At 52.6% G+C, this 15,267-nt stretch overlaps 1 protein-coding gene across 1 annotated transcript in view; it reads right to left on the reverse strand.

Moving 5' to 3' along the window:
- Window positions 1-14,618, reverse strand: part of NTNG2 (netrin G2) — a 46,509-nt gene extending 31,891 nt beyond the window's left edge. The window contains exons 1-2 of the mRNA XM_082775396.1: window positions 14,581-14,618; window positions 10,849-11,973 (exon numbers count right to left, since the gene is read on the reverse strand). Of these exons, the coding sequence (XP_082631522.1) occupies window positions 10,849-11,061 (213 nt within the window). The 5' untranslated portion in view covers window positions 11,062-11,973; window positions 14,581-14,618. The remainder of the gene's footprint in view (window positions 1-10,848; window positions 11,974-14,580) is intronic.
- Window positions 14,619-15,267: the final 649 nt, after the last annotated feature.

A 15,267-nucleotide genomic window follows, 5' to 3' on the forward strand; every position in this document is an offset into this window, starting at 1 on the left:
CAATGAAGAAAAATAATAAAAATATTAGTAAGGTTAAAGAAAAATATAAAGGTTTGAGTGACGAAAAATAAGGGGACAGTGTGAAAGTTTGTACTGCTCGGCCAAGGATGGTGACCACTGCTGTCAGAACCCCTGTGAGCTGCTCAGCTGGTGTCTTGGCCTGGGGACCCCGTGGAGCTGTGTTGCTTCCCAAGGTCTCTGCCTGATGAGATCCTATAGCTCAGGTCAAGCTTCTGCTAGAGCCCAGGTCACCCTGGGATCAATCTGGTTTTAATCCCACTCACAAGAGGAAGAGCGGTGTCACATCAGTTTGGAGAGGTTTCAGAAATTAGAACTTTGTTTTTGGCTGGGGTGAAGAAATGTTGGCTTTTCTGTGGCAAGATTTTTGTCCAAGGGGGAAGAAAATAAATGCATTTCTTGGGCACAAAGACCTATGTTGTTCTGCAGGTTTCTCTTCTGTCCTTCCTTCCGTAGTGTTTTCCCCAAGAACAGGCTCAGACCTTAGATGTTTCCAGGGTGTTCTGCAAGAGCTGGCGATGGTTGGGCAGCTGGGTCACCCCCTCTGCAGCTGCCAGTGTTAAAAGCCCTGAGGATCTGGATCCAGCTCCCTGCAGACTTACAAATGGGACTGCTACTTAGCAAATGGACTCACCCAGCAGCCAGGAGAATGCCTTGACCCGTGTGTGCCATCAGCAACAACCAGCCCTGACACAGCTGGGGTGCAAGCAGGAGGCAGGGGGGCTGCGGTGGGCAGGGCTGGTGTGGTGCTTCCCCTCCTCCTGCAGGCGTTTATCAGGTTTTGTGAGCAGCACGGAGTCATCCAGGGCAAAACAACCCTGCGAGGGATCAGCGTTTTGCTGGCCTTTGAGCTGGGTGGTTGCTGGAGGGATTTCAATGAGGAAAAGCAGCACAAAAACCTCCCTCCGGGGAGCACTGAATGTCACCTCCACCCACCAGGTGACAATCCTCTCCCGGTGCTCGCCCTGCTCCAGACGTCTTAAGGAGCTCTCAGGTGCATCCCAAGGTCTTTCCGCTTCCTGCAGTGCCCTCGCGACCCTGCCTTGGTTTTCAGCTTAAAGATTAGCTGATTAGGTTCACAAAGTCCCCGCGTTGCCTCGCACAGCAACAAAGCACTCGGGTTCGTCTCAAATTTCCATCAGACCCTGCAAAACAACTGCACTGGCAAAATCCTTGCGTACACCTGATCCCTTCTTTCCCTGCTACTCTCCCTGCAGGTGTCCTGCAGCCCCCTCCCCTGCACAGCCTGTCTGGCACTGGTGCCCGCCAGCCCTGGGGGACAGGGTGCCCAACATGTGGTGGCCCCGTGGGGCAGCAGATGGCCGGGAGCACTGCTGGAGCAGCCCCTGTGCTCACAGCATGGCTCCTGCTGGGGAAGATTTCGGGCAGTGACAGTGACAGCACCTGGTCTGTCCCTGGCTCTCAGCATCCAGACACCCAAAGTTTTATTTCGTGGCTTCTCCCCGTGGAGTGCGGCGTTGGGTTTGTTTGCACAGAAGGTTTCAGGATAAAACCAGAGGGGTTGTTTCAGTGCATTTGTTTTCCTGTTCTTTACGCTCAGATGAGTTCCCTGGGTTAATCCCGGGATTAGCGGCCCCGCCGCCCTGTGCTGCTCCCTGCAGCTGCCAGCCTGTGCCCAGCAGGCAGGATGCGCTCCCCATCCCAGCCCAGGTGACGAGCGGCTCCATCCTCTGCTCTGACACAGTGAAACCTGCCTTCTGCGACACGAGTTGTCACCACGCTGTGATATGAGTGGATCAGGAGACTTTTTTGTGGTTTTTCTCTCAATATCTGTTCCAGGAAGCAACTCCGTTTCCTGACCAGAATCGCGTTTACATGGGAGAACCGGTGGGCTTGTCCTAAAGCCATCGCTGGGCATTTTAGCTCTTGTTCTTGACCCCACGGGTCAACTGCTCTGTCTGGATTTATGAAAAGACAAGGTGATTTTATGATCAAAACTAACATTTGTGGGTAATTAAATCTCATGCTTCAGGGGCATAAACCATAACCTGCCAGTGGCCAGGATGGGACTCCCAGAGAACTAGAAATAGTTGCTGACAATTAATTTTCACTCTCTTCGTGGGGGCTGGGAGGGATCAGAGGGGTGAAACAACCGTAATTAATTTACAGCGATTATTTCCAACAGCTGGCAAGTGGCATAACTCAGCGGCGGAGATGGCTGGGAGCACGGAAATAATTGAGCAGAAATACCTCTGGAGCGAAACGCCGGCCGGGTCCCTGCTTGTGCAGGGCGAAGGTCTGCGCCTCCCTCAGCTGCGGGAGCAGCGGTGGCTGAGCCCAATGCCCCAGGAGCTGGAGGTGGCCCCAGCAGGGATGGGGTTTCTCAGCTCCCTGTAGGCTGCAAAGTGCCCTGCGCTGTGTCCTGGTGCTCAGGATCACCGTCCCCAGCTGGGGTGTTCCTCTTGCACTGGTTACCCCATCCCTGGTGCCTACGTGGGTTTTTGCTGTGATGTGAGGCTGTGAATCGAATCTGGCAAACATTTTAGAAGTATTTGCCTGTGCTGTTTTGGGATTCTTGGTGTGTTGGCAGGGAGGGGTCCCTGGATGGGGCCATGTTTGCTGCAAAATTGGGCTGTGGGGATGCTGGGGGGGGTGCTCTGGATGTAAAACGCGCCTTTTCAGAATGAAACCCCAATAGCTTTCTTTGAGATGTGTTTTTCTGTTTCTCCTAAATGCCACTTGGTGAAGTTACGTATATATTTGATAATCCAGAGGCCTGGGAGCTTGGGAACGCTCTCAGCAAAGCCCTCATCCTTGCACCCCGCGGGTGTGCCCCGAGCTGGGCACAGAGCCCTGCGCATCGCTTCCCTCTCCGTGCTGACCCTCTGAAGAGATGCTTTTAAGTGGCCCGTGCGTGTAGGCAGATTCTGGCAAGGCGTCTGTGATTAAGTGGTGGATTATTTAGCAGCTTCACCTCTGCAGGGGAAGGCTGGCTCCGTTTTGGAGGCAGGGAGCTCCGGGGAACGGAGCCTTGCAGGGATGGGGAGCGGTGCGTGGGCTCGCGGGGATGTTTGCTCGCTCCTGTGCCCTTCCCTCGCTGCCTCCCTTCCCCCAGCCATCTGCAAGGGGCTCTTATTAGGGCAGAGAAAGCAAAAGGGGAGAAGAACGTCCTCACTAACAAGCTGTTTCCTGTTTATTAGCAGGTAAAGGCAGAGCTGGGATGAATTATTAATAGGGTGGAAATGGGGTCCCTCCACAGATCTGTTGCTAATTCTGGCTCAGCCGAATGTCACTCTTTCTCCCCCCTCCATCCCGCAGTGGTTTGGGGGATTGATTGCTCTCTCCCTTTCTTTCTATTCCTCCCGGATCGGAGGTTGTCTGAGCGCAAGGTCACCCCTCTTCACGGGGCGTTAGGACACGCTCTGCCTGCCTGCTGGATTCAGGATACCGTGAGTCAGCAGAACACGCACCGCTGGCTTCGCCGCACGGCTCTTAGTAAGCGCACGCCGGTACGCACTCAGCAAGACATTTCGCTTTTCTTTTTGCCTCTTTCCTTTGGCCTGAAGCAGATACTCATTCACTGAACAGCACGCTGCTCGTTCAAGGCTCTCACGCTCCCTTGGGCCCATCTCTCTGCAAGAGAGGAGACGCAACCTGTGCTTTGCTGGCTGCTGTTCCCCTTCCCCCTCTCCAGTCTGTTTCTCAATTCGAGAAGCATCTTGTGAATATTTCACCACATTTCGCTCAGTGCTGTGCCCTTCTCCAGGCGTAGCTGCTGCTCCTGTTGCTCCACCAGCCATGGTGAAATGTCTGAGTGGCTGGGTTGGGGGGTACCAATGCAACATCCCATCTCCTGGTGGGGGAAACTGAGGCAGGCAGGGGCTTGAGGAGCAGCTTTTGGCTTTGCCAGGAGCTTTTGAAAGTCCCAGGTCCCTGCAGTTGAGCACCAGAGTAGTGGCTTCTTGACCTGATCTTGATGTAAGGGTCAAGGAAACCTCAGCTCTTGCCCCATCACGCACGAGCACTGATCCCAGTCACCTCCCCATCCTCCCAACACAGCTGGCACGGCTCAGGCACAGACAAAATGGTCCCAAAAGACCTGTGACATGACAAACTTTAAGCACCAGGCTGAAATCAGCCCAGTCTAAGGGTGACCTCCCCCAGCATGGCACTGGCAGGGCTGCCTTCAGAGCAATGCTGACATTTCCAAAGCCCCAGGGTGGCCGGGCAGCACAGGGTGCCTTGGAGCAGCAGCCCAGCCTCTGCTGCGGGATTGCCCTGGCCCAAAAATACGTGTGCTGCCCATCTGGGGGCGATGCGAGGGTTAAGCACCACGTGGAAAATTCCACTCCTAAGCAGATAATCTTGCCTGTGCTGGGCACATCCACGCATCGCGCGCAGCCTGGCCTGCCATGTAATAATTTTTGAGCAGCTCCTTCGTTCGGGACTGGTAATTCCCCAATGAGCTGCTGTAACCCCAACCCCTCTCTCTGCTGCCTGGCCTCACCTCCGTGCCCGCCCTGCCGTCGGGGTGGGGCTGTGCTATGCCACTGCTCCTTTTGCCAGTTTGCAGATTAAGGGGTGACCTCGAGGCTGGGATCAGCCAGCGGGATCAGGAGCTGATGAAGCAGGCGCCCCTCAGCCAGCAAATATGGGCACATGTTCAGGGACGCCGAGGTTTAATCCCACTGACTGCTTTTTAGCTCGCCTCCAAACCTGGATGTTCTGTACCCAAGACTTGCAAGCTTTGCTCTTCCCGGGGCATTTCCCTAAAGCTCGTCCACAAATTAAGCTGCCTGGATCCTGCCCCATCCCTCCTCTGCCAGATTCAGCCCCGTGTCTCGCTACAGAACAGCATCTGCGTGCAGGCACGGCCCCTACCAGGAGCAGCGCAGCAGCAGCGACCTGTTTGCTGGACTCGGAGTGCATTATTGATTCAGGACGATGAAAATGCTTAGGAAGTAGGAAAAGTGTCCTGCTCTCTAAAAGCTTGAGCGCCTTGCAAGCTCAATACATGCAGCCTTTGCAGAGAGGCTTGCTATGCTGCTATTAATATTTTATTCTCTAAGAGAGGCCCAGATAGTTTGAATGGGGGAGGGCAGGACTTGGTGCTGGGGGCGGGGGGAGAAGTGAGTAGAACAGAGGCAATGCTGCAGCCCTCAAATGTGGGTGCAGATCCCCCCCAGAGCCTTTATAGGAGGAGGACAGCTTGGTGGTGAACACCCCTGCACCCCCCCCATCTCCTGTTAGGGACCCCTGCATCCTTTACTCTGCTTTTGCTGTTGCATGAGCTTCTGGAAACCAGACCGTGGTAGAAGAGCAGTCCTTCCCACCAAGTGCCAGGGCCTGAAGGAGATCCTATCCATGCTACAGAATACAATACAGATTAAAAATGACTAAAAAGGACTTTCCTGAATCTCTGAACTTCAAAAGTTGCTCATGGAAAACTGCTGTGCGTGGAGCTGGTGGATGAGTGAGGGCCACAGATGCTGGAGGAGCTGCTCCCCAGCAAGCCTTTGGAGTCACTGCTCTGTTTTTTTCCACCTGGATGCAGTCCCCGCTGAAGAGCAAAGCTTTTCGTAAGAGCAGTTTATTCTTTCTCATCTCTTTCAAGGTGGGGGTAAACTTTCTGTTCACTGTACCAATTAAATCTACTTGACAGCTTGGTTTCTGTTGCTGAGCCTTTTCCATCAGCGAGTTGAAGAGATTCTTGTTAGGAGAGCAATATCCCACTTTGCAACAAGATGAATCCCGAACTGGGCATTTAAGGAAATTGCCACGGACTGCGAGTGGAAATCCCGTTTGCTCAGCACTCTCTAATTTAAAACTGAGCTGTATTCTCTCATTTTCTGTAAAGCCTCTGCTTTTATAACGCCGAGATCCTGCTGCACTAGAGTAGCCTCTGTGGTAGGAGAGTGGTGGTGTGCAATTTGCTGAGCAGCTGATAACTTGCAATGCGAGGGTCTGGCCCCAAGGGCAGGGAGCCACTGGTCTTGACTTCAGACTGTTCTCTGCAGCAACCCTGGTGCTGAGAAGAGATTAAAATGGGGAATATGTCCAAAAGACCCCAGCCCTTTTCCCCCATGCTGGAAAGCAATGCTGCAAGGGATGCAGTCGGTGAATTGGGAAACCTTCATCCTGGTGGAAATGGCATCAAGTTGGCTTTTCCAGGCACTCCTCAAAGGGCAGAGGAGGCTTTTCCAGGTGTCATTTCTGTTCTGGAGGGCTGATGGGGGAGCAGGGCTGTTAGCACTTCACAGATGTGGAAAGAAAGATGAGGTTTTCTGCCCCTGACTGAGTTGTCATGGGCATTTTGACAGCTGAGAGTGGGCTTCTTGTGCTGCTGAATGTTGGCATAAGGGTCAAGTAATTGTCCCCAGTGCCATGTAGCTCCTGCCAGGAGGGGCAACGGGGAGCTCTGGCACCCAGCCCCCTGCTCTAACCAAGGCTGGGGTTGCAGTCAACTGTGGGTGCTGCTGATTCGTTCAGGGAGGGAGAACATCCCCCTCTTCTTGGAAAGGATTTGACTCGTGTACGGGCTCTGCTCAGCCCAAGGGGTGGCCTCAAGTCTCGGGGTGGTTGCAAGGCTGAGGACCACTCACACTTTGCCCCCCAGGCTGAGGAAGGGCCGTGTATCTTGTCACTGCCTGGGGTACCAGCAGGGATGAATCCATCCTTTAACTACCAGCTCAGGCTGCATCTTTACAAATGCCTTTGGAAGAGCATCTGTGAAGCAATTCCACTTTTCTTATTTCTTTAAGAACTTTGACTTTGTTTTTAATCACCCCCAGACCCACAGTCATCTGTTTGTACCTAAAGCAGGGTGTGAGGATGCTGCCAGGTGCAGCACTATGTGACACAGGCTAACAGCCTAGGGAAAAGGACTTCTGTGCCTAAAAGTTTGTCTGCTTTTTCCTACGCTAGCAGCTGGTCTCAGAAGAGAAATAGCTCTTTAGCACAAGCCTTATAAACCCATGCCATTCAGAAAGTTTAGCTAAGAATTAAACTAAACATCAAATTTGGCTGAATGCGTAATGAATAAATAAAACCTTTTCCTTTCATGTACCCGTGCCAAAATCAACAAGCTCTATTAGCTGATGAAACAATGCTGACGCTAAATAAAAATACCCCTGACCCATCAATATGGGCTAAGAGCTCGGCCCTGCATCAAAGAGTGCTGTCTGAACAAGAAATACTGTCTCGACACCTCTGGAAAAAAAAAAAGCTCCAATCTCGAGGGTTGCAGGCAGCTCTCGCCAGGGTGTTGAGGAGCAGCAGAACCACCGTGGTGGCAGCCAGCTCCCGACACCTCTGCTCGTTCCCCTCACCTTTGCTGTAATGATTTGGGAACCCAGTGAGCCGCCAGCCCCTTTGGAGCAGGGAACGTGGCTGGGATGTTTGCTCGCTCCCCGCCACCTGCCCTGTACGTAAACTGCCCACAAAACCTGTGGGTTATTTTTTTTTATCAGGTGTGCGAAGCGCCAAAGCTTGACAGTGAAATTCTCCAAGGCTGGTATCAAAGAGGTGCTTCAGCAACAGGGAACAGCTCAGCGCCAGGGCTGGGCCACCTTCCTGCACCACGTCTGCATCCCCTGCGTGCCTGGGGCTCCTGGCTGGGCCCCTCTGGCCAGCACCTCCCATTTGAAATCTGGTTTGAAATCTGTGTTTTGCTGCTTTATGCCCTGATCTGGGTCTTTGAAGTTTTCCCCCTCCCCTCGGCAGCCTTGGTTAAAAGCCCCGTTCCCTATTGTTCCCTGTTAGACTCCGGTTGCGCCTTCAGATCGTTCAGGCTTTTATTTGCTCATCCATCTGTCTTCCTGCTCCCCCCTGCCCTGCCAGAAGGGAAAGTACAATTCATTTTTCAGGTAACCCTGCCAGAAGGGCACTGACATGGATAGGAGACAGCTCAAGAGCTGTGGGGAAAAAAAAAAAAAAAGCAAAAAGTTGGGACTTTAATAGGCAGCAAAACGCTGCACAGCCAGAACGGAGCAGCCAGATGTGACTAGAAATTGCTGTAAAACTGAGAAAAGACAATCCTCCCAATAATTCCTGCAATCCCCCAGGCGCCTCCTTCTGCAGAACTCTGAAGGCTGCTGTGAGTTGGTAAAACTGTAGTTTGTGAGTGATCCTTTGGGCTGTGCAAAGCCTCCCGGGCACGGGCACAGCCTGCAAGGTCAGAGCCTCGCAGGAGATGCTCACAGGGTCCTGGCCCTGCTGCTGGTGCCCGAGCAGGGCTCTGCACCTTCATCCAGGGGTGCTGTGTGCAGGAGCACGGCTCAAATCCAGCAGCCAGGGACGTCTGTGTGTCTGTAACTTTGATTTCAGTTGTCTGAGCAGCGCAGGCGTCCCGCTGGGCTGTGCTTAATTCTTAGTAATGTTAGCTTAACTTCACGGGCAGTACCCTGCTGTTTTGAAAGACACCTAAGAAAGCAATATAGCCACCGTAAGAACCTCTCTGTTGGGAAGCTGGGCTCGTTTGAGAACCCACCTGTTAGATGAAAACAATTAAAAACCTGAAGAGAAAGGGTAAGGGGACAGGGAAAGGCATCGGGGCGGGCTGGCAGCGAGGGGCTCGGGTGGGAACCGCTGACCCCACGGGCAGCCCCAGCAGGGCTGTGCAAGCTGCGACCTTCCCCTCGCAGCGAGGACCAGGCTCTGAGGTCGCAATGATCGGCGGGCAGCAGCATTGATTTTTGTCCAGCGCTTCCCCTGCGCAGGGCTAGCACAAGTCCGCTCACATCCGCTGCGTGCCTCTCTGCATGTCAATAGGTGTCAAGTCACCACCCAGGGCCCGTGATGGAGAGGCCGCTTCTTGCTGATTCCGCCCTACACCGGCCGTAAGGGGATGCTCAGCAGTAAGTGGCCGCGTGCCCTTCTCCGTGACAAGGGCCCTGAATGTGTGCCTTGACGGCCTCCACGCGCACAAGTCCTGAGGCATGGGTTTCACCCCGTCTCCTACTCTGTGCCGGTGGGCTTGGCAGAGCTGGAGTTCATCAGCTTCATTTTAGAAACTCTGATCCTCTGGAGAGGGCAGCACTGGTGTGAGATGTGGGAGACGAGGCAATAAATAAGGTGGGATTTCATAAACCTATCCAAAAAAAAAAAATGAAGAATAACGTGCGGTGTAGTGCTTCTGTTCTGAGCTCGTGTCTCTGCCAGGGACTTTATCAGGGATTTTGCTGGGGATGACTGCTGCTGTGCTGCCAGACAAAGGCTGGGCTGGGCGTGCTCCCGCCGGGGTCAGGCTGGGACAGGAAGGCAAATCCATGTTCTGCATTTGTGCAACGCTCATTCAGGGACGTACGCGGTGTTTGCAAGTGTTAGAGCACATGGCAGGCGTACGCTACGGGGAAACGCTGCTGGTGCCCAGAATAGAAAGATTTTAGCTCAGTATTGACTGAAGCAAGAGATGCAGAGAGCTGATTCCTGTTGGTATCTTTTACTTCCTCAGAGGGCAGTGGAGCCGGAGCCCAGCGCACCGTCAGCCAGGGAGCATTTGCAAATAGCAGCCGTGAATTTAGGAGAATGCAATCTGCTGTTCACCTTCTAATCCTTCTGCAGCCAGCCAGATAAATGGGAATCCAGAGCGCCTTATCAATAGTTAACTCTTTTATTTGCAGCCTTTGACTCGATCTTTTCTTTCGAATGATCTTTTAAAGGGAAAAGCTGCTGCTTATCTGGAATTAGTGAAAACAGCTCTGGCTCTAATGAGCCCCCCCGTAGGCTGGAGAGAATGGGGTAAATAGTGGTGTCATGTCGTGATGGTCTTAAATGCTTGGAGTCTTTTGATGAATCAAAGGAGTTTTTTCTCTTGAATTTTCAAGAAAAGCCCTGAGCTGCTTAGGCCCAGGGTGTTTTCCAGGTGGGAAACTGAGGCACGGGGTACCCAAGCCTGGTTAAAGCTGGCAACAGAATTTGGGACTCCTTTCTCTCTTTTGCTGACTTAAATAAGAAAACCTATTCGTGTTGCAGCTAGTAGGGTGGCGTACTTTAGAAGTTGCTCCTTGCTCGGTGCTCTCCCTGCTGGAAGCCCCATCAGCAGGGGCTGCCTTTGTCGCTGTGCCCTGCGCCACTGCCACGGGGCAGAGGACGCTGCAGCCATGCTGGGTTGCTCTCTGCTTTGACCCCTGAACTCTTTTTAACAACATAAAGCCTTGTGAATTATAAATCAAATGCTCCTGCTGAGCTTTGTGGTGCACGGAATGAAATGCAATGATTAATATTTAAGGGAAAATAAGTTAAAGATTTTAACTACAAGGGCAAGTGTCTGTCCACAAAGTCTTCTCACACTGAGACCAGAAGGATGGGAGAGCTGCGTTTTCAGGGACTTTGGGGGAAGTCGTGGTGTTTGACCAGCTGACCCTGAGCTCCCCCTGGCCTCTGCTGTTCTGGCTCTTACACCGAGACAAGGTGCCCGCCTCTGGCACAGCCCTGGTGTGGGCAATACCAGCAGGGAAGTCCCTGGCCTCCGCAGCCTTTTGGTGTGGGACTGGTGAGCCCACCACACATTTCAGCAGGTGGGTGTGTGTGCTCAGAGCAGCTCGGGCTGCTGCTGCTGGCAGCTGTGCTTCTGAAACTCAAACCAGGAACAGATCTTGTCTTTCTGCCCCTCAGCCCTCCCCAGCTCCTCGCCCACCCCTTGGTTGCACTGCCCGGTCCCCACTCACGGGCCCACCCCTCGCACAGCACCAAGATGAGCGGAGAACTCTTCCCATCTCCCAGATTTGGAGACTGGGAGCTCAAGGTGGCAGCCAGCAGTGCCACCCTGAGTGGAAATATTCCTCCAGCAGCACCTCAGCAGGACGCTGTGCCTGGCCACCTACAAGCAGAGCCTCTTACAGAGCATCGAACAAGGAAGGAAATACTTACATGGGTGCAGAACCGCTCCGGAGGGTCCCCGCAGGTGATTCCTGCCGGATCCACTCTCACTGTCACATAATCCTTCATCCGCATGGCCTTGGGCTGACAAGCGTAAAACTCCCATGACGGGCCATCATCTGTGGTCACCCAGGACTTACAAATGTCATACTGTCCCATGGCCAAGGGGAGACGGTGCAGAAGGAGGGCGAGCAGGTACAGCATGGCAGCTGCGGCCGAGTGCAGGATCCCAGGGCAGGGGCAGTGCCAAGAGTCCTGAGGAAGGCAGCTACTGGGCTAGGGGGTGCTCTCAGGATCAGCATGGAAACTCCTCATCTAAAGATGATCCAGTCCAAGGAGATCAAGGCGAGGACAGGAACGATCCCACTTTGTATGCCGTGCTCAGGCACAGAGAGTTTCTCTCGGTGCAGAAGCCAACTTTGCAAATTGCTTGATTCGGAAAGTTTTGGCTGGAATTGCTGTTCAGTGGTCAAAAGTCTTCCTTAACCTCATTTTTTCTGCTTTTATTGTACGAAAGGGCTTCCAAATCAGCATGAAAATATCTAGAGGTGACTCCAGTCAATCAATAGAAAGATCAAGTTCTGAGTTGCTGATGAAATTTGATAGCAGTAAATTGGAGAGGCTGGGAGATGGTGCTGGATCAGGTTTTCCTCAACCTTCTTGTCTGCTGCAGATGCGTCACTGGGTAAAGTGCCTTAACCTGGGGTCTGCTTGAAATAATTATTGGGGCTTTTGAACATTAGTATGTGAGATAGCTACAGCATCTGGTCGTCAGCACGGCGCTGACAGGAGAGGCTCTATGGGGCTAACCTCCCCTTCTCCCAGACGGTGATGGCATCGGTGTTACTGTGTCAGGGGGTGGCATCTGCAGGGGTCTGAGCAGGCTGCTGGGTGCTCAGAGCAGCGGTGGGAGCAGTGCTGGCCTCGCTGCTTCTCCCTCTGCTCCTTGCAGCTGTGGTGAGGAGCTGGTGTACACGTACGGAGGTTTGTCTGACTGTGCCTTTTGGCAACGGAGCATCGAGTTCCCAAGCCTTCAGCTCCAAGTCATGCTGCTACCTGAGGTCTCGTTTCTCTTGCATGATCAGGGCAAAGGGAGAGTTCATTAGCAGGCTGCACCTGCAACAAATTGAAAGACAAATTAGCTGGGGGAAAAGGAGGTGCAGTTGGAGCAACAAGACCTGTAAGAACATGGGTCCCCTGGGAAATACAGACCTCGGCCGGGCTTCCCAAGATACAAGCCAGTTTTTTGTAAAAGGGAGATATACAACTTTAATAAAAAGAAATCCATAGTAAGATGCTTATGGCTCTTCTGCTGTTTGGGAGATTGGAAGGAGCGCTGCCCCATTTAAGGTATCTGATTTTAACAGCAGCTGGACAACAATAGCTCTAATGGGTCTTCAAATAATATCAAGGAGTAGCTGTAGGTCATTAGAAGATGGAGAATATGCAGACAGACCAGGGACAGACAGATAAATTGAATGTCTTAAAAAGATAAGCGAATAAATAAGACAGCTGGGGAGACAGATACATTGTCCAGCATCTCCACATATGATTTATCTGAACAATAACATTTAATAAAAAACAATTTAAAGTTCTAATAACGTTTAAGGTTCACCTAATACAAAGAGCAATGACCTTCCCAGTATTCATTTCAGGTTAAAACAACAATTCTGCAATTTTGTTGTCTTTCCAATAGAGCCATAAAAATCTTAAGTAATTACAAAACAAAATGACAAAGAACTGAAAAGAGAGAGTCAAACCCTCTCTCAGCATTAGATCCCGGGGAGAAATCTCATAAGAGGAGGTGGGAGGCATGCATCCAGAACAGAAATTCAGCTCTGGCTAATTCTCTTTCTATTGGATTCCCCAACTTTTCTCCCAGAATTTGGAGATGCCTGCTTCAACAGCATGCCTAGTATTTGCTTTCTCATAAAGCTCAGTTACTAAAGCTCAGAAACGCCAGGTTAACAGACGCATTGATCCATGTTTGGGGGATTCATATTGCTGTGCTGCCATCTCCCTTTCCCACCCACCCCCCCTTTTTAGTTGAAAGATTTCTGATTGAGATGAATGAGTTCAGAAAAGAGAAGCTCTCTCTCATGCTTCATCGCTAGCTCTCAAAGAAGAGCCTATTATAGCTGCGTTGGACCCGAATAAACTCCCAAAGAATAGGCTGGCTGCTATTTTTACATTATGAGTAAATGTAGTAAAAATAATAAAACGGTGTGACACAGTGTTTATAAGTCCCGCTGACATCAGAGCTGTCTTTTCAGTTATAATAAGTCAGTTCCTAATTATTACACCAAACTGGTCACAGCCAAGTGCCTAACAACATCAGAGCGCGTGAGACTTCAGCGTTGTGTATAAAACAAGCAGGAGTTTTAATGAGGACTCCAGTGCTGTTAAGTTTATGGATCTATTTTCATAGCTGTAAAACCATATCTTGCGCTTGAGCGGCTGTCAGGGAAGAACCCGGGAAGAAAGGATCTATAATATCTATTAGTTTCTTGTTATGCTCGCTAAATGTTGCGGATTCCCAGGGAAATAATTTGCCTGGGAATTTACAGTCAGTCAATCAAACAGGCGTGCTGGCTCCCTGGGAAGTCTGCGGTGCAACACTTCAACGTTACAGTCCCTTTGCAGAAATAGTAGCACGATGTGGCTCTGAAATAAGTCAGCACACCACCAACGGGGGGGAGACTTCCTGAGCTGAAGGTTTTGCCCTGCTTGGTTTGGTCTGATCCTCGCAAAATAAATCTTCACCTGATATTATTAAGAAACTGCGGTTCATGGGAACAAATAGAATTAATGCTCTTTGTTGTCTTTGAAGAGTACACAGCAATCGCAAGGGACTGATAGCCAGGGTATTAAAACCACAAAATTAGATTGTATCTTGACTTAGCTAGTTCTTTTTTTTTTTAATTATTATTGGATTAACACCCAATTGAACACAAGAGACAACACAGCAACAACTGAGCTGCCCTGGAATTAAGGACAAAGTAAACTCAGTGAAGGAGTTTTTGATCTCGGAAGTTGCCTTAGAAATCAACCCGAGCCACTCTTCTCCCCGTGGGGACGGAGCGTGAGAGTTTTTGTCCCTTCTTTTCCTCGCTCGTCAGCCCCTTCCCCCCGAGCAGCGGAGTTGGGGAGTGCCCGCTCTGCAAGCGCTGCGAGGGGAGGTTGGACTGCACGAACGGCGTCGCAAAGCTCCGAGGAGCAGCCCCGTGCTCCCAGCAGAAAGACCTGTAAGTCTCCGAGCTCGGAGTCTCAGCCCCGTAAGTCTCCGACCCGTAAATCTCAGCCCCGTAAATCCGCTCCCACCGCCCCGCTCTCCGGAACGCCTTCGTGCCTCGGCTCAAACCCTTTCCCCACCTCGCCCGGGGTTTCTTTTTCACCCTAAAGCACTCCGAGAGCATTCAAGGACTAGGTTAAAAGTAAAAAGAGGGGGGAAAGAACCCCAAAGGGCGAGCCTCCCCGGCTCCGCATCACTTATCGGGAAAGTCCGAAGGGGAGCGATGCCTCCCCGCAGCTGGAGGGTCGCGCTGCCACCGCCCCGCCAGGGGGGCAGCGGCTCGGGGGGGACGTTTTGGGGTCAGCAGCGGCTCGGGGAGGGGGAGGACACGGCTTTGGGGTCGGCAGCACCCCATCTCCCGGCGGCAGGGTGGGGAGCCCCCGGGTCCCCGCACCCCAACTTCCCCGGGGCTCGGCGCTGCGCATCCTTACCGGGGGGGAGCTCTGCGGTGGGGGGGGGGGCTCCCGGCGGAGCCGCCAACTTCGGGGCCGGGGAGGCCCCCCCGGAGGGCAGCCGGAGCCCTGCTCGATGCCCGGCTCCCTTCTCAAGTTAGCGCCGAGGCTGCGGTCCCGTTTGAATCCCCAGCGGAGCTTTTATCCCCGTGCCTGATCCGGGCTGCGTAACTTCCTCTGTGCAGCTTTAGCACACCCCATCCCAGCGGCGGGCAATGTGCTTCTTAAAGGTGCAGGGAGGAAATGCGAGCGGCGGGGGAGGGAGGGAGGGAGGCGAGGAAAGCGCCCGAGGAAGAGGAGGCTGCGGGCGGGGAGGCTCCGGCCTCAGCCCCGGCCCCGGCGAGGCTGCGGGGTCCGCCCCGTCCGAGCCGCGGCCAGGCTCGGCCACCCCCCCCTTCGGTTGTTTTATTTCTCCCGAGTGTTTTCGTGTATTTATTTAATTCTTTACTAATCGTGCCGTTTATATTTTATTTTATTTTATTTTTTCATGAAATGATGACGAGATCGCGTTCGCTCGAGGAAAAAAACCCAGTCACGAGGGTTTTCCCCGCACGTGTGAGTTCGCGGTGGTGCGCCCTGCGTGTTTTGGGGAGGCTGCTGCTGGCGAAGATGCCTTGAAGGAGGCTGCGTGTGTGTGTGCGCGCTGGGGGGAGAGGGGGTGGCTGG

Source organism: Aythya marila (assembly GCF_965140915.1).
Source record: "Aythya marila genome assembly, chromosome: 19".
NCBI classification, from domain to species: domain Eukaryota; kingdom Metazoa; phylum Chordata; class Aves; order Anseriformes; family Anatidae; genus Aythya; species Aythya marila.